We start from the raw sequence: 23,092 nt of genomic DNA, 5'->3' as shown, positions 1-23,092 counted from the left end.
AATGAATGTGTTAATGGAAGACCATGTGGCTGCCTTACATATCTGTTCTGCTGAACCACCACGTTGTGCTGCCCATGATGGGACCTACCTTACGAGTAGAGTGAGCAGAGACATTAGCCGTAACAGGGAGATCAGCCTGAGAATATGCTTTTGAAAAAGTCATACGAAGCCATCTTGCCAGCGTCTGCTTATCAGCAAGCCATTCTCTCTTGTGAAATACGTAGAGAATGAAGAGATAATCTGTCTTTCTGATGGCACTGGTACGATCCACGTAGATCCTTCAAGCACGGACCACGTCCAGCGATGCATCTCTCGCAGACAGGCCCGGTACATGGAAAGCCGGGACTACAATTTATTAATTAAAGTGGAAATTAGACACCACCTTCGGAAGATACCAAGATCTAGTTCTGAGAACTGCTTTATCTGGATAAAAAAAAAAAAATCAGAAATGGGGAACGACATGATAATGCCCTTAAATCTGAAACTCTTCTAGCCGACGCCATAGCCAGTAGAAAGAGAACTTTAGCTGTCAACCATTTAAGATCCACTTTATTAAGTGATTCAAATGGGGCAACGTGAAGAGCTTTCAGGACTAGACTTAAGTCCCAAGGCACTGTAGGAGGAACAAAAGGATGTTGAATGCGCAGTATTCCCTGGAAGAAAGAACGCACATCCTGTAAATTGGCAATTTTCTTTTGGAACCATACAGCCAATGCCGACACTTGCACTCTCAAGGAAGCCACCTTCAAACCTTTATCCATTCCTACCTGAAAGAATGCTAAGACCCTGGAAACTCTGAAAGCCTTAGGGTCCATTTTCTGTTCAATGCACCAATGAATATAGGTTTGCCATATTCGGTGATAAATGCGAGCTGAGGAAGGTTTCCTTGCTCTGAGCATACTTTCAACTACCTGTTGTGAGCATCCTCTTGACTTCAGGATAGAGGTTTCAAAAGCCACGCCGTCAAAGACAGTCGATCCAGATGTCTGTGATAACAAGGACCCTGCATCAGTAGATCTGGACGTTGAGGGAACAGAAGTGGAACATCCATCGACATCCTCTGCAGATCTGTGTACCAATGTCTTCTGGGCCAAGCCGGAGCTATTAGTATCACGGCACCTTTCCCTTGTTTTATCTTTCTCACCACCTTGGGTAATAGGGTGATTGGAGGAAACACATAAGCCAGATGAAAGTCCCATCTCACCGACAGGGCATCCACAAAGATCGCTCTGGGATCCTTTGTTCTTGACCCGTATGCGAGAACTTTGTTGTTCAGACAGGACGCCATGAGATCTATCTCTGGCAACCCCCACTTGTCTACTAGAGTCTGGAAGACCTCCGGGTGTAGAGACCATTCGCTTGCCTGAATGGCGTGTCGACTGAGAAAGTCTGCTTCCCAGTTTAGGACTCCCGGAACGAACACTGCGGACTAGGCTGGATGATGAAGTTCTGCCCACTTTAGTATGTGACTTACCACCTCCATTGCTTTTCGGCTGCGAGTTCCTCCCTGATGGTTGATGTACGCTACTGCCGTCGCATTGTCCGAGCGGATCTGGACTGGTTTTCCCCGAAGAATGTCCTTTGCCTGAATCAGTGCCATGTATATGGCCCAAAGTTCCAATATGTTTATTGGCAGGCAGCTTTCTTCCCTGATCCATTGCGCCTGAAAACACAACCTTCCTGACACTGCTCCCCAGCCCTGTAGACTGGCGTCTGTCGTCACAATTTCCCAATCTGAACTAGAATGACTACTCCTGAGTGAAGCAATTTCTGAACTGCTTCTAACAAAGCCCTGGCCTTCATCTTTACCCGAGATGGGCTGGTACAAAAAAACCTTTGAGGAGGGTGCTTCTTGAAGGCAAAAGCATAACCTAGAGATATCACTTCCTGCACCCAGGCATCTGTTGTAGACTGCTGCCAGATCTGTGCAAACTGAAGAAGTCGGCCCCCCCACCCTGGGGTCCCCCAGGTGGAGGCACGCACCATCAGGCTGATGGTTTATTATCTGTCTTCCCAACCGGTCCTCTGGTAGCCCAATGCTTTTTAGTCTTACCAGACTTATTGTATTGGGCCTGCTTGCAATCACTTTTTCCTTTAATTTTTCCTTGAGAACGAAAAGGCCGAAAAACCGTAACTTTAAGTATGAAATTATATGTGGAAGGAAACTTGACCTACTCGGAGTCTGCTTCTGACTCCAGAATATCTGTCAATTCTTTACCAAAAAGAATATCTCCAGAAAAAGGTAACGATTCCAAAACCTTCTTAGATTCTGAATCAGCTTTCCACGTACGTAGCCAAACTGTTCTGCGAGCAGCTATTGTTGAAGCTGATGCCCTGGAGGCAATAGTACCCATACCCAATGCTGCTTCTTTCAAGAACATTGCAGCCTGTTTTATATGAGCTATATGGGATTTTTGCTTTCTAGAAACTATAGAAAAATTCCCCTCCAATGTAACAGCTAAGGCAGCCACTGCCTTTGCCATCCAAGCTGAAGCCATGGCTGGCCCTATGACTGACAGGGAAAAAACTGACTGATCCCAGACAGGGAAAAATGTTTTTTTAGAAAACCATCCACTCTCCTATCCATGACATCAATTAATGATGTTAAAGGCAAAGGTAATGTAGATTTTCGCACTAATCGAATTACATGTGTATCTACTTTTGGAGCCACCTCCCTTTTTAAACAATCCCCAGCTGGAAGAGGATAATTAGAATTCCATTTCTTAGGAATTCTAAAAACTTCTTACTGGGTGTAGCCCAAGCCTCTTCCATAATTTCCGTCAGCTGATCTGACCCTGGAAACTCAATCTTAACTGTTTTGGGACGTTTAAACAGAGGTGCCTTGGTTTTTAACACAGGCTCTGCTGAATCCTCTAAGGATAGAATGGCTTTCATTGCTTTAATTAACTCAGCTATATCCACTGAGCTGAGCCTTCCTCCACCTCTTCGTATGCCGAAGTAGAATTAATTGAACTTTTATCTTCCGATGAATCCTCACCTGAATCATGTGTAGCCTGTGAAGGTGAAGATCTACTTACCACCGGTGTATCAGCTTGTTTCTTTTGAGAAGCTGCTGCTGGAAACGATACACCATAGGTGGGAGCTGAATGTAAGGGTTAATAGTGTAACCTATCCGTGGTACAGAAGTTGGAGGAAATATCCGTTCAGCTATACAGGATAAAGTCTGTGCAAACATAGGCCAAGGTGGATCCATCTGTACCGGAATCTGACTTGTATTTTTCATTAATCCCTGATGAAAGCTAAAACAATTTGCACACAAACCATCCAGAACCAGATCCTGAGAGGATAACCCAGCTTTGCAAGACAAACATGATATGATATGAGTGTTGGTGTTGCTGTGAGTGTACCTTCCTCACCTTTGCCACTCTTAGGGTGTGTACACACGGTGAGATCCTTGCTATGCCGGATTTTCACTTGCGATTTCCCTTGAACTCCCCGGAGCCCAGCACCACCGATTTTGACTAACTTTTCTTGAGATATGGACTATGTGTGCTTACGATTTTGGCTTATGTGAGATTTTGGCTTATGTGAGATGTCATTGACATGTGAGATGAACTAGATAGTACATCAATCTAGCTAGAATTGATTTGCCTGCACAGTCTATCTTTTCTTGCGATGCCGACCTGGCGGGACTGCGCATCGGGATCGAATCGGGATCACAAGGTGACTTTCACCTTGCGATCTGCACTAACTTTTCTTGCGATTTTGACTATATAGTCAAAATCGAAAGAAAATATCTCACCGTGTGTACACACCCTTAGACATGATAAATAATCAACACTTCCACAGTGTACTACACAATTTGTGACTGTAATCACTTTAAATTTCTTAAAGTGATATACAATCCGACCCTACCCATGCACCGGCATTGAGGATCGGAATAAACAAACTGACAGAAATATAGTAACGTCAGCAATCACACTAGCAGTCAGTCACATGATATACATTAGTATAATAAGCAATATGAGCACATCAACTACAACTACATTTTAAGTATGTATGAAAACATATTACTGCATCATGTTTAAACAGATCTAACGTATTCAGACGCAAATGCGAAATAAACAACAGTAAATGTATACAAACTCATATGCAATAGGCACTAATCTAACTATTCGTACTCAAAAGGTAGAGACTTTAGTGCTGTATAACCCGTACTCAGTAGAGTGGTATACAGGGAGACTCACCTCGCTTCCAGGGCCGATCAATACGTTAGCGAACGCTGAGTGGATCCACACGCTACTAGTGTACACTGCCGCTCCATGAACAGATAGTGAACACAGACGCACCAGTCACACAGCCGCCTATGCTGCGACTGTGTCCCCTACGTATACAGCGCCTGAGACGGAAGCGGGAAACAGTTTATGGTGGGAGACTCAGAGGAAACTGGTCATGAACCGGGGGGAGGGGCGACCAGTCTGACTCCCCACTGCTGACATCAACCCTAGGGATCGCGTACTCATACTAATCCTGGAGCCTCTGATCCCTAAGGCCTAGCGCTGGTGCACCCGAGGTGGCAGCCGCGTCAGCGACTGTTTGGTGGTCTCCTTCCCAAAACAGTGCGGCTGTGTCCGTATTCCCCTTCTAAGCGGAATCGATGCCTTACCGTCTCCCCGTGCTCCGACCACAGCCTGGTAACGTCTGCTAGACCGGCTAGTATATCCGACACAGACGCCCGCCGAAACAGCACTGTACTCGTGGGTAAGCGTTGTCGCAACCCGGCGGAGAGTTGTTGGAGCGACTCTTTCTAAGGTATGTATAAGACGCTGTTTAGAAAGATCACTCAAAAAAATAGTAAGACTATAAAATAAAATAAGAAAGCTTAGGGCTGCTAAGAACCAGCAGCGCTTTGACCATGGTCCGGTTCCTGCCGCACCAAACAAAAAACTGATTTGCCTGAGCAAGGAGGTGGGGATATATGGATGGGCCCATTGCATGCTGGGAAGCCGGAAAAGCTTTGACCGATTGGTGCAAATCCGCTGTCGCTTCATCATAACCCATTGTTATCCTGTGGATAATCTGTGGACCCCGCCAGAGAAAATAGGAATTTGATACCTACCGGTAATTCCTTTTCTCCTAGTTCGTAGGGGATACGGAGATGGTCTTCGTACCATAGGTGTATACATGGGGTCCATTGGAGCCTTGGCACTTTAAAAATTCTTCAGTATGCTGGCTCCTCCCCTCTTTGCCTCTCCTGCAGACTCAGTCTAGGAAAACTGTGCCCTAGGAGACGGACATACTTTGAGAGGAGTAAAACAGATAAGTAAAAAGTGGTGCGTTAACGAACCAACACACAATCATAACAAGAGGATAGCCACACTAACCACAACTTGAAACTAGGGACAGCAGCAGCAGACACAACCAAGAAACACCACAACAATGCTTGCAGGAAATTAACAAAGCACAGAGGCGGGCGCCTAGTATCCCCTATGGACTAGGAGAAAATGAATTACCAGTAGGTATCAAATTCCTATTTTCTCTAACGTCCTAGGGGATACTGGGATGGTCTTCATACCATGGGGATGTCCCATAGCTCCCAGACCGGGTGGGAGAGTGCAGAGACCCCTGCAAAACAGAGCGACCAAACTGAAGGTCCTCTGTCGCAAAGGTATCGAACTTGTAAAACTTTACAAATGTGTTCAAACCAGATCAAGTAGCTGCTCGGCATAACTGCAAAGCTGAGACACCACAGGCAGCCGCCTAGGAAGAACCCACCGACCTTATGGAGTGGGCCTGAACAGAACTCGGCAGCGGCAAGGCTGCTGAAGAGTAAGCCTGTTGAATTGTCATGCGGATCCAATGAGCAATGGACTGCTTTGAAGCAGGACATCCAATTTTTGTAGCATCATAGAGAACAAAAAGGGAATCAGACTTCCGGTGACGAGTTGTTTTCTTAACATAAATCTTCAAAGCCCGTACAACGTCCAAGGAGTTTGAAGACATTGACATGTCGGACATTATAGGAACCACTATTGGCTGGTTGATATGAAATGCCGACACCACCTTAGGCAGAAACTGCGGAAGAGCCCTGAGCTCCGCTCTATCCTCGTGAAATACCAGGTAAGGGCTCTTATAGGATAAGGGCCCCAATTCCGAGACATGCCTCGCTGAGGCCAAGGCCAATATAACATGACAGTCTTCCAAGTCAAATATTTCAAGTCCACCGGTGCAAAAATTCAAACCACTCTGATTGCAGAAAGGTCAGGACCAAATGGAGATCCTGCGGTGCCGTGTCAAGTACAAAGGGCGGTTGAATACGAAGGACACCTTTTAGGAATGTCTGGACTTCCGGGATAACAGCAAACTGTTTTTCAAAGAAAATAGACAAGGCCAAGATCTGAACCTTAATGGAGCCTAAACGAAGGCCCATATCCACACCTGCTTGTAGGAAGAGCAAGAACCTACCCAGATGAACATCTACAGTGGAGTACTGTCGACCTTCACACCATACTTCTTCCAAATGCGGTGGTAATGCATAGATGTGATCACCTTCCGAGCCTGGACCATAGTAGAGATAACTTTGGAGGGAAGCCCTTTTCAGGCTAATATCTCCCTTTCAACCACCATGCCGTCAAATGTAGCAGCGGTAAGTCTGGTTAGACAAACGGTCCTTGCAGAAGAAGATCCTTTTGAAGCGGCAGAGGCCAGGGCTCTTCGAGGAACATGGCCAGGAGGTCCGCATACCAGGCCCGGTGAGGCCAATCCGGGGCAATCAGAAATGCCGGAACGCTTTCCCTTTTTAGTCTCTTTAGGACCCTGGGAATGAGAGGAATCGGAGGGAACAGATAGACGAACTGGTAAATCCACGGTGCCGTCAGAGAGCCCACCGCTGCAGCCTGTGGATCCCTCGTCCTGGAGCAGTAGCACCGCAGCTTCTTGTTGAGACGAGAAGTCATCATGTTGAACCAACTGTTGGAACACCTGCGGGTGAAAGCCCCACTCCCCCGGGTGCAGATCATGTCTGCTGAGGAAGTCTGCCTTCCAGTTGTTCACTCCTGGAATGAAGATGGCCAAAAGGCCCTGGCGTTGCGATCCGCCTAGAGTAGTACCCTGGACACCTCCCGCATTGCGTACCTGCTTCTTGTTCGGTCTTGTTTGTTTATGTATGCCATCGCCGTGGCGTTGTCTGACTGGACCTGTATAAGCCCGATGTTGGAGGAGAGAAGAGGCTTGTAGAAGGGCATTTTAAATCACTCTGCATTCCAGAATATTTATTGGAAGAGAGGCCTCCTGAGGTGACCACCGTCCTTGAAACTGAACTCCCTGGGTTACAGCACCCCAACCGCGGAGGCTCGCATCCGTTGTTAAGAGAATCCAGGTCTGAATTCCAAAATGTCGACCCTCCACTAGGTGGGAGGTCTACAACCACCATAATAGGGAAATCCGTGCTTATGGTGAAAGGGATATACTCAGGTGCATGTGCAGGTGTGACCCTGACCATCTGTACAGCAGATCCCACTGGAACGGACGGGCACTGATTTGCCTCGTAAGAGGCTACCATCTTGCCCAGCAGGCAGATGCAGAGATGCACCGAGATTTTTGTAGGTTTAAGAACGGAGCGCACCATCGACTGAATAGTCAATGCCTTGTCCATAGGAAGGAACACCTACTGAGACACCGTGTCCAGGATATCCCCAAGAACTGAAGCTTCTGTGATGGTACCAGGTGCAATTTCTGTAGATTGAGAATCAACCCATGATCCATCAGTAGCCGCATAGTCAGGGTGATCCTTTCCAACAACAGAGCCTCAGATACCGCTTTTATGAGAAGATCGTCCAAATATGGAACGATGTTCACACCCATCACGCGGAGTTGTAGTATCATTCACCTTTGTGAACACCCGTGGTGAGGCCAAAGGGCAAGGCCCAAACCTGGAAGTGAGTATCCTGCAGTGCAAACCTGAGGTAAGCCTGATGAGGGGGCCATTTCGGGATGTGAAGGTACGCATTCTTGATATCCAGGAATACCAGGAATTCCCCTTCTTCCAGGCATGAGATCACCGCTCTCAAGGATTCCATCTTGAACTTGAATACCTGTAGGTAAGGGTTCAGAGACTTGAGGTTCAGAATAGGTTGGGTCGGACCGAACCGTCTGGTTTCGGTACCACGAACAGGCTGGAATAGAAGCCCTTGTTTCAGCCGTCGGACAACCCCCAGCAAGGCAAGTAGTGACGCAGGTGAAGCTGGCAAGCCTGATTTGAAGAATATGTGAGGAGGGAGCTCTTGAAACTCCAACCGGTATCCTTGGGCGATCAGGTTACTCACCTAAGGGGCCCGCCCAAATATGGCTGAAATAATTGAGGAGGGCACCAACATGAAATTATCCTTGAAGCCGGGGCCATCAGTCATGCAGACAGCTTGGCAGAGGTAGAGCCCGAACCCTGTGCAAGGGAACCACCTCGATTACCTCGGGCAGCGTTAGAATTACCTCTGGCCCTGCCCCTGAATCTGGCCACACGAAAGGACTGGAGAGAGGAGCCTGGATAAGCATGCCTAGCAGGAGGAGCCGCAGACGGCAGATAGGTGGACTTACCAGCAGTAGCTTGTGAAATCCACTTGTTTGGTTCCTTACCAAACAAAGCTTCCCCTGTAAAGGGGAGATTTTCAAAGCCCTTCTTGGAATCAGCGTTCACTGTCCACTGTCACAGCCACAGAGCCCTGCACACCGACACAACCGTAGCCGTACAGCGTGAATTGATAATGCCAATCTCCTTGATAGCCTCACTCATGAAGTTAGCTGAATTCTGAATATGATGCAGGAGTGTTAGAAGCTCATCCTGAGGCATGGTGTCAAAACCCACTATGGCATTAATCGGTCCATTTAACAATGGCCCTTGTGATCCAACCACAAGCAATTGTGGGTCACTGAGCGACACCCACTGCAGTGTAAATGGATTTGAGAGTAGTTTTGATCTTGCAATCCGCAGGGTCCTTTAAGGAGATAGCATCAGGTACAGGCAGTACAATCTTTCATGACAGCCTGGACACTGAATTATCCACCGCAGGAGGAATCTCCCAAACCTTCTTCTCTTCAGAGGGAAATGGGAAGGAAGTCAACAACCTGTTAGGGGTTTTACACTTTTTGTCAGGATTAATCCACGCTTCCTTAGAAACAGGGAATGTAGCATGAGACTTATGGTGTGTAAACACGGTGAGATTTTTTCTTGCGATTTTGAATATATAGTCAAAATCAAAAGAAAAGTTAGTGCAGATCGCAAGGTGATAGTCACCTTGCGATCCCGATTCGATGCCGATGCGCGGTCCCGCGCGGTCGGCATCGCAAGAATAGATAGACTGTGTAGGCAAGTAAATTTTGACCATCTCTGTAGAAGAGATAGTCAAAATTGACACTTAGCCAAAATTGCACATAGTCAGTATCACAAGCACATACTGAGTGTGCTTGCGATACTGACTATGTGCCGACCTAGCCCCTGTCGCATAGTGAGAATCGGGCATAGCCCGAATCTCACCATGTGTATAGGCCATTAGGTTTTATATTGAAAAACAATTCCTCATCAGGCTCTGTTCCCTTTGCAGGGATATTTAGAACCTCTCTAATCCAGGTTGAGTATCCCATATCCAAATATTCCGAAATACGGAATTTTCTGAGTGAGAGTGAAATAATGAAACTTTTGTTTCTGATGGCTCAATGTAGACAAACTTTGCTTAATACACAAAGTTATTAAAAATATTGTATTAAATGACCTTCAGGCTGTGTGTATAAGGTGTATATGAAACATAAATGACTTGAGTGAATGTACACACACTTTGTTTAATGCACAAAGTTATTAAAAATATTGGCTAAAATGACCTTCAGGCTACGTGTATAAGGTGTATATGACACATACATGCATTCTGTGCTAATACTTGGTTACCATCGCCATGATATCTCATTATGGTATACAATTATTCAAAAATACGGAAAAATCAGATATCCAAAATACTTCTGGTCCCAAGCATTTTGGATAAGGGATTCTCAACCTGTAGAATAAATCAGAGCTTCCACACCCTGAGACAGAGTATTCTCTGCTTTATCCCCCTCAACTTCCCCCTCCTCCAAATCTGGCAAGTCATTATCAGAGTCAGTTTGGAACACATGGGGCAGTGTGCGTTTCCGTGAAACTGGCAGAGAGGGTTGGAAAGCAGGTCTGAGGTCAGCAGTCTGAACTAGAAAATCATCCATAGATTTTTTTAAACACCTGCCTTTCTTGCTTGTCTGTAGCTAGTACAGTGCTGATATCAGTAATGATCCCTTTAATGGAGTCTAGCCATGCTGGCTCCTGAGAGCTGTTACCCTGAGAAGGTATACTGCACTGAGTACACAAGAGAGACCCCCCCCTGGGGTAGGGGGAAACTTTGTGCTACAGGACTTACATGTAACCTTTTTTACAGACATACTGAACAGCAGAACACACACAGGAATAGGTTAAATATAACATAGTGACTCAAGACAGCCCTGCAAGGATTGAGACAGAGAGGAGAAGCCAGCAAACTCTGCCACAAAACTAAATCAGTGCTTTGCCGGGCAGTAGCTATAACCTTATATAAGGTACAATAGCTGTATCACATATAAATTGCTCCCTCCCTTCTACAAACCCCCTTGGTACCAATTACAGGTGCAGTGGAGGGTCCTAAGAGGAGCAGCGCTTATCTGCAGGCCGCCTAGAGTCTGATGCAGCAGGAAATGGCGCCTCTGAGCTGCTGGTCCCGCTCTCCGGGATGCCCCTGCCCCCTGAATTGCGTGCAGTGTTCCCTACACATTTTATACTGGCAAATGTCTCCCAAATGTAGAAAACGGGGGTTAAAACCCTTTTTTCATGCCAGCGCCAGTATGGGAGTATGCAGCGGACAGCGTAGGCCCCGCAGCGCCACGTGCCCGCCACCCACTTATGCCACCATTGAACCGGGTACCCGCTAACCAGGACCCCGGTTTAGTACTCCACACTCCAGCGTCTTCAGCTTTGTTAGGGGTGGCAGCATGCTGTTGGAGTGCGCGCACACCCTGGGGGCATGTGAAAAACACCTCAGGAGCTATTGTCCTGTCAGCAGGGATCCGGAACATTAACCCTTCAAGTGTTTAGTACTGGTAACCCCCTAAGTCCCACGACGTAGGCAGACTGGTGCCAACGAGTGCTGCCTGAAAATAATAACCTAACAAAGTTTGTAGAAAACTCTCTGGAGCTCCAGAGAATGCACCAGGCTCCTTGGGCACATTTTTATAAACGGAGTCTGCTAGGAGGGGCATTGAGGGGAGGAGCCAGCACATTGAAGTATTTTTAAAGTGCCATGGCTCCAATGGACCCCATCTATACCCCCATGGTACTAAGACCATCCCAGTATCCCCTAGGACGTTAGAGAAAAGATGCTCTTCACCAAATTCAATTAATTAAAAAAAAAATCAACAACTTTTGAGCGGTTTTTAAGTGTTTCAAATACTGCACAGCACTTAATGATCTGTAGTGATATACCTCAAATGTAACTCCAGCAAGGGCAAAAGCATTGAAGCCTCCTACTGTTCCATCAATCGCAGTCAAAACAAAGCCTTCTTTCTGAGCAGAAACGGTGTACTCCAGGTCGCTGTGTAAAGGTCCCACACTGTGCACACAAAAAACACAGCTGGATAGTCACATGACAATGAACTGACATTTACAAAGCAAACTAATTAAATATTCACAGATAAAGAGCAACTGAAGCCAAAACACAAGTTTCTTGTAACATGAACAAACATATGAAAAGGGATTTCACAAACAATTGAACATACTAGCTCAGTGCAGCTATAATTCAGGGCTACCAATGTTAGCTTTTCTAATGCTAAGACAGTCTTTGAAAAGAGGGTAGACAGGGAGTCCGGAGTGCAAAATTCTTCCCCGACTGTGTATTCTTATTTAAGAATTGTTGTCAGTTTGAAAAAAATCATGACATATTTATCTACTTGTAACATTGACCAATACTTAAGGCAAATTATTTATTAGCCCTTCAATATTCAGAATTTACGATTAAATCATTCGATACAGACTATATTACATCTAAAACACAACAATGTACAAACCTGTATGACCCTTTATCATCAGTAAATACTGTTATGAGAGGTGAAGCTGCTCCTCTCTCACTGATTACAATTTCAACACCTTCTAATTCTGGCTGTATCTGTCCTTCAAGAAACAAACCAGCTTTTCCATGGATTTCTATTAACTTTCCTGGGCAGCTCTCTGTAATGAAAACATCAATGAGAATAACAAGAATCCATATTTAGGACAGAAACCTGTGAGACCAGGGGGTAGTTTCTCTAAAAGGTTTTAAGCATGAAAAGCGGAGGTGTTCCTCATGGCAACCAATTAGATTTTTTGTTATCATACATCATTGTTGCGGTCACAGCAAACAGCCCCTTTTGGCGTGCCAGGTCCCATGCAACTCTGCTAACACGGTGTATTTTTTCACCTGAAAATGTGTCTTACTTGTAACGTAATGCAAATAGGATGCACCAGGAAACTCTGCTAATTAATTTGATATGCGACACTCGTCAGTGTATGACTGAATCTGTATACAAAGTGCTACAATACTGCAGCATGGTCGCAGCACATCAAATAAGACACATTTTTTGGTGAAAGAGACACCCAACGTTAGAGTTTCACAGGACCTGGCGGGTCTCTCATGTCGGGTGTCTTGCGTTGCATGGCATATTGGGGTTGGGTGTATGAGGACGCATCTGTAGCAGATAAATGATAGCTAGAACCTGATTGTTTTAGTACATCTACCCCAAGCTCCTACAGCATGCTATATAAACACACATTGCCCAGATACCATGAATGTTTTGTTGGAGAATTAGAAACTAATTATGCACTAAACAGTATATAATATCGCTGTACTTTACCTCCACTGACAACAGCCTCGACAGAGGGCGGGTAGAAGAGAAGCTCTTTAGATGAAGGCGTCACGGTGAGCTTTTCACCAGATCTATAAAAAGTAAAGCAAAGGTAATAAGTGGCTCTCCTAAAGTCAGAATTATAGAGATCAATTTTGGCTGACAATAGCATCACCACTAAAATGTTTCTAGCCATATATCCTGCACTCAGAGAATCAGAACTCTAATGTACTTTAGGATATATAGAAATCTTGCTGAGTAGCACTAATGGCTGCTAGAATGTGTTAATCACAGGTTAAACAAGAGTCAAACAACTTCACATGCCTTGCCAACCAAACAGCGCTTCACACTGCGGTGAAAAACAGATAATACTATATCTATCTGGTGTAAACTACTATTCTGTAACAAAATTATATAACATGACGAATAGAATAATGTAAACAAAATTAGATTATGCGGGGATATTCAATTGTTTGAAAAGTCAGTTGGGTGTCTGTTTTTTTCCTATCAAATAGACAGGAAAAAGCAGACACCTAACCGACTTTCAAACATTTGAAATCCCCCCTATGTGTCTAATTCAGTGTTGCATGCAACTCCGTTCTGCAGCCAAATCTTACAATGCAAACAAACACAGTGGTAACTGCTCAGTCACTCTGGAAATACTTTTCTGGTGCTTGAAAAGGGAGGGGTCACAGCAAACAGCAAGGAGGTTGCTTCCCCCCCTCCCTCTCCCGCCCCCCTCCCTGGTAGCCCCAACACACTGACAGATACCTGAAAACTGTCTGGTATTGTTACAGGTATCAGTCAGTGTGCTTGGGGCATGCCAGGGGGGGGAAAACACCTCCCTTGCTCCCTTGTTTTTGCTGTGACTCCTCCCTTTTCAAGAACCTGATAAGTATCTCCAGAGTGATTGAGCAGCTACCACTGTGTTTGTTTGCATGTGTGAGAAGGCATTGTATGGGAGCAGAATTTGGAAGGCATGCTGGTCCTTGTGGTACTAATGAAAGATCATAGGGGTGGCTCTCAGGTAAGCTAGCCCTCAATCTGGATGTATTTTTGTATGGGCCTTTATCATGAGGCCTTACTTTAGACATATTGCATGGCCCTATGTGAGCACTGCTATCATGTAGTGTAGGACTGCCGATATCAGAGAAGCCGTGACTGGCTCAGCAGCTTATCAAGTCGAATATTTGCAAATATATGTAACAAATATCTCTGAAATTCTATTACCAGATAGTTTTCAGGTAATGTTACAGGTATCAGTCAGTGTTCTGGAGGGATACCAGGGGGAGAATTGCACCCCCCTTTCTGTTTGCTAAATCTTGCGATGGGTTGGAGCATGCACATGCAACTTTAAGAGGATGGGAGATTCAGCATCCTATGCATCACTGCCACCTTTTTAATTGCAGCTTTAGTGGATGAAACTGGATGACAATGCCGCATTCACATATAGGATAGGACGATCATGGGCACGTAGATGGGATTGCTGATTATACAGAGTTGTTTGTATTCAGCGACCCTTCTGATTCAGACCGATCTCTTGCGGCAAAGATATTACTGGTACAAATGATAACTGCTATTTACATAGACACGGCTGACCCTGAATACAGGTGGATATTTGCATTTATTTCTGACTATGGAAAGTGGCTGCAGATACTTTTTCTGTGTGTGCAACTCTGAAATAGGCCCTATGTGACCATCTTTAAAGCACTAAAAACTAAACTGAATTTATACAGTGCATAAAACTTATGGACAAGTGGATGAACAACTTGAGCTCAGAGAAGACTGTCCAATTTAGGTATACGAAGATGGGCGTAGCAGCCAAGTATCTTCCCATCTCCACAGAGGGATCATATGTAGTCACAAATGGGACTGCACACATAATAGCAGTCATTCACTGACTGCATTTACTAACATGCAATTCAATCCACAGAGATTATTATCGAGCATCAGGCCCATTTCAGGGCTGCACATATTGAGAGAACTGCAGTCATCTTAAATAGAATTACACATCTTACATTATACACTTTCCTGAATATAGATTTCCCTTGCCAAAACAGAACTATATAACATTCTATACATCACCTTGCCCAATAGGAAAATTCATATGTAAATGGCCCCTGAAGTTCCTCTACAACTTCCTGAGTGGGCGGTCGTATCTCCGCATCTTCTGCTCCAGCTTTCTCTCTCTCCAGCCTGCGAAGCTCAATCTCTGCCAGCTGTTGCTCTCTACGTGTCTCTTCAATAGACTTTAATGGTCCTAACACAAGGGCTGGCTCACTATCTATGGAAGATCTGGGTGGAAGAAATAAGTACAGATAATCAGTTACAGAAAAACAAAATTTGGGTTCTTATCTGCTAAATCTGTTTCTCTGACGCCATAGGGGACACTGGAGAGACCATGGCGTATAGTTGATGCTGGAGGAGTCTGGGCACTAACAAGTTAACTTTCAGGACAGCTCAGGCCCCTACTTCCCCGCACAGGACAATCCGTTTACCTTAGCTAAGGCCCAAGAGGCAAAGAGGAGGCAGAGGAAGGACCAGACACACAAGCACATTCACACGTGAGGGTTAGGTGACCTAGTATAAGGCAAACCTAAACACAACCCAGGAAAATCAGGAGCAAACGGGAGGGAATTCAGTGTCCCCCATGGTTTCAGAGAAACAGATTTAGCAGGTAAGAACCAAAGTCTTGTTTTCTTGCTTAGCCATGGGGGATACTGGAGAAACCATGTGGACCTCCCAAAGCTGTCCACTAAGGGAAGAAATACTCCTGAGCCGCAAGGAGGTCCCTTCGTCCAAAACCAGTGTCTCTGGAGGCTAAGGTGTCAAACTGGTAGAAACAAATAAAAAAGTGTGTGCCAAGGACTAAGCAAAGCTGCTCTGCCGTGGCCCATTGCCAAGCCGCCCAATAGGTCCCAACCAACCAGGTAGTGTGGGCTAAAACCAAATGAGATAACAGAAGGCTAGCCAAATGTAAGCCTGATAGATGACTTCCATGATCCATTGCACAATGGTTTGCTAAGAAGCAGGCCAATGTCTCTTGATCACCAAAAAGAGAACAAAGATTCCGAACAGTTAAAGTCTGCAGAGAGCGGTTACGTCGTCCAAGTACTAAAGAGACATCTGGGAATCACCAGTACCCTGAAAGGACTGAACCACAATCTTCTGATAAATATGAAATTTGGAGACCACCTTTAGAAGGAAAGATCAGGTCATTTGTGAAACACCCCGTCCGGATAAATTAAAAAAAAAGAGTCCGGAATGGATATCTATGTGAGAAAGCACACCCGACACGCTGGAGAAATAGCCAAATTAATAAATGTTTCTACATAAGCCATTTGAGGTCTATTGACTTCAAAGACTCAAAGGGAAAACGCTGTAGAGAGTACTAAGAGCAAATCCATTGGCTCAAGCGGAGGCAAAAATCGGGGCTGAATAAGGAGAACCCCCTGGAGAAATTCTGAAAAGCCGGAACAGTTGCCAAGTGTCTCTGAAAATAAATAGATAGTGCAGAAAAAAAATAGGATTTTAGTTACCTGAACGGTAAATCCTTTTCTCGTAGTCCGTAGAGGATGCTGGGGTCCATATTCGTACCATGGGGGTATAGACGGGTTCACCAGGAGCCATTGGCACTTTAAGAGTTTAATAGTGTGGGCTGGCTCCTCCCTCTATGCCCCTCCCACCAGACTCAGTCTAGAAACTGTGCCCGAGGAGACAACATACTTCGAGAGAAGGAATTACACAGATAGTGGTGAGATTCATACCAGCTCACACAAACATGCGAATCCGGTCAACATGCCGGAACCACTGCAGCAACAGCTGAAACAGTAAATAACGCAGAACTTACCTAGGAACCAGGTAACACTGAACCATAAAACCAATGCAGGAAAACGAAGCGCTGGGCGGGCGCCAAGGATCCTCTACGGACTACGAGAAAAGGATTTACCGTTCATGTAATTAAAATCCTCTTTTCTCTTACGTCCTAGAGCAGGCATTCCCAACCACGGTCCTCAAGGCACACCAACAGTGCAGGTTTTAGTGATATCCAGGCTGCAGCACAGATGGTTAAATCAAAATAACTGAGCTACTAATTAAGTCACCTGTGCTGAAGTATGGATATCACAAAAACCTGCACTGTTAGTGTGCCTTGAGGACCGTGGTTGGGAATGCCTGTCCTAGAGGATGCTGGGGTCCATATTAGTACCATGGGGATGTACCAAAGCTCCCAGTACGGGAGGGAGAGCGAGGAGGCTCCTGCAATACTGCCTGACCAAACTTGAGGTCATCTGAGGCAAGAGTATCGAACTTGTAAAACTTGGCAAACGTGTTCGAACCAGACGAAGTAGCAGCTCGGAACAGCTGTAGGGCCGAGACACCCCGGGCAGCCGCTCAGGAAGAACCCACTTTACGAGTAGAGTGGGCCTTAACCGATTTCGGACACGGCAATCCTGCCGTAGAATACGCATGCTGGATAGTGAACCTGATCCAGCGTGAAATCGACTGCTTAGAAGCAGGACACCCAATTTTCGTAGAGGACAAATAGAGAGTCAGATTTCCTATGACGAGCAGTCCTCTTCACATAGATCTTCAAAGCCCGTACCACATCCAAGGCCTTTGAAGCAATTGAGGAGTCAGTAGCTACTGGCACCACAATAGGTTGGTTGATATGGAAAGCAGATACAAACTTAGGCAGGAACTGTGGACGAGTCCTAAGTTCCGCCATGTCTTCATGGAAGATCAGATAAGGACTTTTGGCAAGACAAAGCCCCCAATTCCGACACGAGTCGGGCAGAAGCCAAGGCCAACAGAGTGGCCGCCTTCCACGTGAGAAACTTGATGTCAGCCTCCAGTAGAGGCTTAAACCATGCTGATTGCGGGAACTGCAACACCACATCTAGATCCCAGTGGCGCCACAAAGGGAGGCTGGATGTGCAGAAACCCTTTCAAAAAGGTCTGAACCTCAGGGAGGACAGCCAATTGTTTTTGAAAGAAGATGGACAGAGCAGAGATTTGGACCTTAATGGATCCCAATCTCAGGCCCATATCCACTCCTGCCTGCAGGAAAAGGAGAAAAACGTCCAAGTTGAAACTCCACCGCAGGAAACTTCCTGGCTTCTCACCAAGAAATATATTTCTTCCAAATACGGTGGTAATGTTTAGACGTCACCCCCTTCCTAGCCTGAATCAGGGTTGGAATGACCTCACCCGGAATACCTTTCCAAGCTAAGATCTGGCGTTCAACCGCCATGCCGTCAAACGTAGCCGCGGTAAGACTTGATAGGCGAACGGCCCCTGCAGCAGCAGATCCTCCCGAAGAGGTAAGGGCCTTGGAACTTCCAGCAGAAGATCCGCATACCAAGCCCTCCTTGGCCAGTCCGGAGCAATGAGGATTGCCAGAACCTTTGTTCTTCTTACCAGCTGAAGGACCTTTGGAATCAGAGGAAGTGGAGGGAACACATACACCAACGTGAACACCCACGGTGTTACCAGTGCGTCCACCGCAACTGCCTGCGGGTCCCTCGACCTGGAACAGTACCTCCCCAGCTTCTTGTTGAGGCGAGAGGCCATCATGTTTATGTGAGGAACCCTCCACCAACCGGTTACCTCCTCGAACACCTCCGGATGGAGGCCCCACTCCCCTGGATAGAGAGCGTGACTGCTGAGGAAGTCTGCTTCCCAGTTGTCTACTCCCAGAATGAAGATTGCTGACATCGCTACAGCGTGCCTTTCTGCCCAGAGGAGGATTCTTGACACCTCTGACATGGCAGCCCTGCTCTTCATTCCGCTTTGTCGGTTTATGTAGGCCACCGTGGTCACGTTGTCCGACTGCACCTGAACAGCCCAATCCTGTAGAAGGTGTGCTGCTTGTAGAAGGGCGTTGTACACGGCCCTTAGCTCCAGGATGTATATTGGGAGAAGAGATTCTTGATTCGACCACCTTCCTTGGAAGGTTTCCCCCAGAGCGACTACTCCCCAGCCACTTAGACTTGCATCTGTTGTTAAAAGGATCCAGTCCTGAATTCCGAACCTTCGGCCTTCCAGAAGGTGAGGAAGTTGTAGCCACCAGAGGAGTGAAATCCTGGCTTTCGGAGACAGGCGTATCCTCTTGTGCATGTGTAGGCGAGAGCCCGACCACTGGTACAAAAGGTCCAGCTGAAAAGGTCGAGCATGAAACCTGCCGTACTGCAGAGCCTCGTAGGCGGCAACCATCTTCCCCAGAAGGCGTATGCATTGATGAACCGATACCCTGGTAGGCGTTAGGACATCCCGGACCATTGCTTGAATCACCAACACTTTCTCCACTGGGAGAAATACCCTCTGCACTTCCGTGTCGAGGATCATTCCCAGGAAAGACAGCCGCCTTGTCGGTTCCAGATGAGACTTTGGAAGGTTTAGGATCCAACCGTGCCTCCTGAGCAGTTGTGTCGTGAGCACGATGGACCGCAACAACCTCTCCCTGGACAACGCCTTGATCAGGAGATCGTCCAGATATGGAATTATGTTCACCCCCTGTTTGCAGAGGAGAACCATCATCTCCGCCATCACATTGGTGAAGATCCTCGGTATTGTGGAGAGGCCAAACGGCAGCGCCTGGAACTGATAATGATCGTCCATCAGCGCAAACCTGAGATATGCTTGATGTGGCGCCCAAATGGGAATGTGGAGGTAAGCATCCTTGATGTCCAGAGACACCAGGAACTCCCCCTCAGTCAGTCCTGAGATGACAGCTCTCAGAGATTCCATCTGGAATTTGAACTCCCTGAGATAAGGGTTCAAAGACTTTAAGTTTAGAATAGGCCATACCGAACCATCTGGTGTTGGTACCACAAAAAGGTTCGAATAATAACCCTTGTTCCACTGCTGAAGTGGGACCGGAATAAGGACCTCTGACACCACCAATTTTCTGATGGCCTCCAGAAGAATTGCCCTGTCTGCCAGCAGGGCAGGCAAGCCTGACTTGAAGAAACGGTAAGGCGGGGGATCTTGAAACTCGTCTCTACCCTCTGGACACTATATCCAGTACCCAGGGGTCCAGACCCGACGACACCCAGACGTGACTGAACTGCCGGAGTCTTGCCCCCACCTGCCCCTCCTCCAGGCCTAGCTGTCCACCGTCATGCGGAGGACTTAGGGGTATCAGAAGCGGGCTACTGGGCTTGGGAACCTGCGGGAGCAGGTTTCTTTCCCTTGGCACGACCACCTCTGAAGGTGGTGTTCGCAGGCTTGTTCTTTCTAGGCCTCGCGGGCCGAAAGGACTGTGACGTGTGAGACGAAAAGGGTTTCTTCGTAGCCGGTGCAGCTGAGGGGAGAAAAGGAGACTTACCCGCGGTAGCTGTGACAATCCACGCATCCAGTGCCTCCCCAAAGAGAGCCTGACCCTTGTATGGTAGGTCCTCCACACACTTCCTGGATTGCGCGTCCGCAGACCAGTTGCGCAGCCAGAGACCTCTGCGAGCCGAGACGGACATGGAGGAGATCCCCGCAGCCATGGAACCCAGGTCCTTCATGGAATCCACCAGGAACCCTGCAGAATCCTGAATATTACGTAAAAATAAATCAACGTCACCTTTGTCCATCGTAGTCGATTCGTCCTGCAGAGTGATTGACCGCCTGGCAATAGCTTTAGCAATCCAAGCACAGGCTATAGTAGGCCGCAATATAGCCCCTGAAGCCGCGTAAATGGATTTCAGCGTAGCATCCACCTTGCGATCTGCCGGGTCCTTTAACACGGTAGATCCCGGGACCGGTAATACCACCTGCTTGGACAGCCTGGATACAGAGGCGTCGACTATCGGCGGGGACTCCCATCTCTTCCTAGCTTCCACTGGGAAGGGAAAAGCCACCAAGACCCTCTTGGGAATCTGGAATTTCTTTTCCGGAGTTTCCCATGCCCTTTTTCAAAGATAGCATTCAATTCTTTGGATGCCGGAAAGGTGAGGGGGGGGCTTCTTATTATCCATAAAGAAGGCCTCCTCCACCTGTTCCGGAGCTGTGTCCGAAATGTGTAAAACATCCCTAACATCCTCAAACATCACCTGCACCCCCTTGGCAAGTGTGCCGTCCCCCTCAACACATCCCCCATCACCGTCTGCAGCGACAGAGTCGGTGTCCGTGTCATCCTGCATAATTGCAAGCGCACGTTTATGAGAATGTATCACAGGGGACCCCGAGGAGGCAGAATCAGACCACTCCACCATAGAGGACTGGAGGACCTGAGTTGCATGCTCAGTCCTAGCAACCCTATCAGAAATCTGAGAAATAGTCCCCCTCAGAGAGACTAACCATTCTGGCTCTCTAGCTGGGATCTGCGCTAAAACAGTGCAATCCTGATTACATGGAATGGAGTCTTCCTGGGAAGACAAATCCTCTGCAGCATATGAAACTGTGTCCCTAGACATGTTGTCCCACACACTCAAACACCCCACAAACACACAGGGTATTATGCAGACAGAGTTTCCCCCCCAAGAATGGCAGAGAGACACAGAGATTGGAGCCAACCCACACACAGCGCTTTTCAGGCAAAGGGAGTCCCTTCCCAGCGCTGACTGTGTCCCTTAATAGGTGACACAGCCTTTAAGCAGCCTCCCCTCCCTTCTACAGCCCCCTGGTACCATACAGACTGCTGGAGAAAGCTCTGGAGGGACCTGGATCCAGTGAACCGCGACTGCAGGCCGGAAAAATGGAGCTGAACGCTGCTGGGCCCGCTCTGAAATGAAGCTCCGCCCTCTCAATGGCGCTGTCTTCCCGCTCACATGAGGATTATACTGGCCCGGAGGATTGTGCTGACCTGGATCCGCAGACCCCGACATGCCTGAAACGACCAGTGTAGGGTCCGGAGCTGGCCCAGGGCGCTCCCTCCCAGCGCCGCACCAAGGTACTGCTGAGCCTTCCAGGAGCGCGGGGAAGACCGCGCTCCTGACCCTATGGCCGCCCTCTTCACACTGTCCCCGCGCTTGCAAGAGGGGCAGTGACTCACTCGCCACACTTCAGCTCCTGAGGGGGTGGCGGCTGGCTGCCGGGGCAAGCGTTCCCCTGCGACGGGGCGCGATCAGACCCCTCTGGAGCCAACGTCCAGTCAGCGGGAGCAGTGGCTCAAGACCCCGCGGGGCGGACACTGCTCCCCCCCTTCCCCCCCCCGCCCCCCAGTCCCACGCTGCAGGGAGGCTGTCGCCAACAGCCTCCCTGTAAAATAAAAAAACCTGAAAAGGAAGAAAAATACTATTTACCAAGAGAACTCTGTAGAGCTCCCCTAGCTGTGGGGCTGGTAGAAGGGGCATAGAGGGAGGAGCCAGCCCACACTGTTAAACTCTTAAAGTGCCAATGACTCCTGGTGGACCCGTCTATACCCCCATGGTACTAATATGGACCCCAGCATCCTCTAGGACGTAAGAGAAACCTGGACTTTCAGGATGACAGACGAAGGACCAAATCTAATCCTGTCTGTAAGATAAAATCTTAGTCACATACAAAATTTCCGGATTACATTTTTGCCAAGCACGAGAAGTAGTAGGTTAACACAATGGTACAATAGAAGAAGTGGTACTCAACAGCATAGCCAATTTGATTTTATCTCACATGTTTATATTGGATTGTTCATGTCATAAAGGGGAACTGATTTGTAGGTATATGCCAGGCGGAAGTTACTGCCCTAGAATACTGATTGTCATCGTCACAAATATAGTCAGGTGGGACAGGTTCACAATCAAAGTCTAAACTAGTTTAAGATCTAGATTTCATGGACCCCTGCAACTCCGAAAGTTCTTCCTTTGCGACAAAAGATTTTTTTATCCAGTCCATTAAATTAAATCCTGCAGCTGTTTGGACTGACTAGCAACAGGTGCAGCTTCTTTCACACAATCCTTCTTTCTCATCCAGGGAAAACCTTATCACATGCCATAAAAGTAATTGAAAGAGGTTTCTTCTTACAAGTTTTGTTCCTATCCCCCCAAGGCAGAAGACACACTGAAAAGGATGATATATTTTACTATAAACCCCAATACTAAATTATAGTGCCCTCTATGAGGACTTACCTGTTTTGAGCAAATTGCAGGCTTTTGACGAGAAGGCTCTATATCCATATTGCTCAAATGCAGGTGGAAGGATATCACCAAGGGCAATGAGATGATCCATATTATTCCCAGTGCATGGTGCCATCTTTATAGCCCTTTGATCCTAATTTGCTGGCAAGGTATGACGCGACTGTCCC

At 47.1% G+C, this 23,092-nt stretch overlaps 1 protein-coding gene across 1 annotated transcript in view; it reads right to left on the bottom strand.

Annotated features, from left to right (window-relative positions):
- Window positions 1–23,092, bottom strand: part of LOC134945224 (BOS complex subunit NOMO3-like) — a 180,871-nt gene that overhangs the window by 31,225 nt on the left and 126,554 nt on the right. Inside the window, exons 19-22 of the mRNA XM_063934381.1 lie at window positions 14,968–15,177; window positions 12,892–12,974; window positions 12,070–12,229; window positions 11,489–11,615 (exon numbers count right to left, since the gene is read on the bottom strand). Coding sequence (XP_063790451.1) covers window positions 11,489–11,615; window positions 12,070–12,229; window positions 12,892–12,974; window positions 14,968–15,177 — 580 coding nt within the window. The remainder of the gene's footprint in view (window positions 1–11,488; window positions 11,616–12,069; window positions 12,230–12,891; window positions 12,975–14,967; window positions 15,178–23,092) is intronic.

Source organism: Pseudophryne corroboree, chromosome 7, assembly GCF_028390025.1.
Source record: "Pseudophryne corroboree isolate aPseCor3 chromosome 7, aPseCor3.hap2, whole genome shotgun sequence".
NCBI lineage: Eukaryota > Metazoa > Chordata > Amphibia > Anura > Myobatrachidae > Pseudophryne > Pseudophryne corroboree.
The sequence above is the reverse complement of the archived record's forward strand: the minus strand, read 5'-3'. Positions and strand labels throughout refer to the sequence as shown.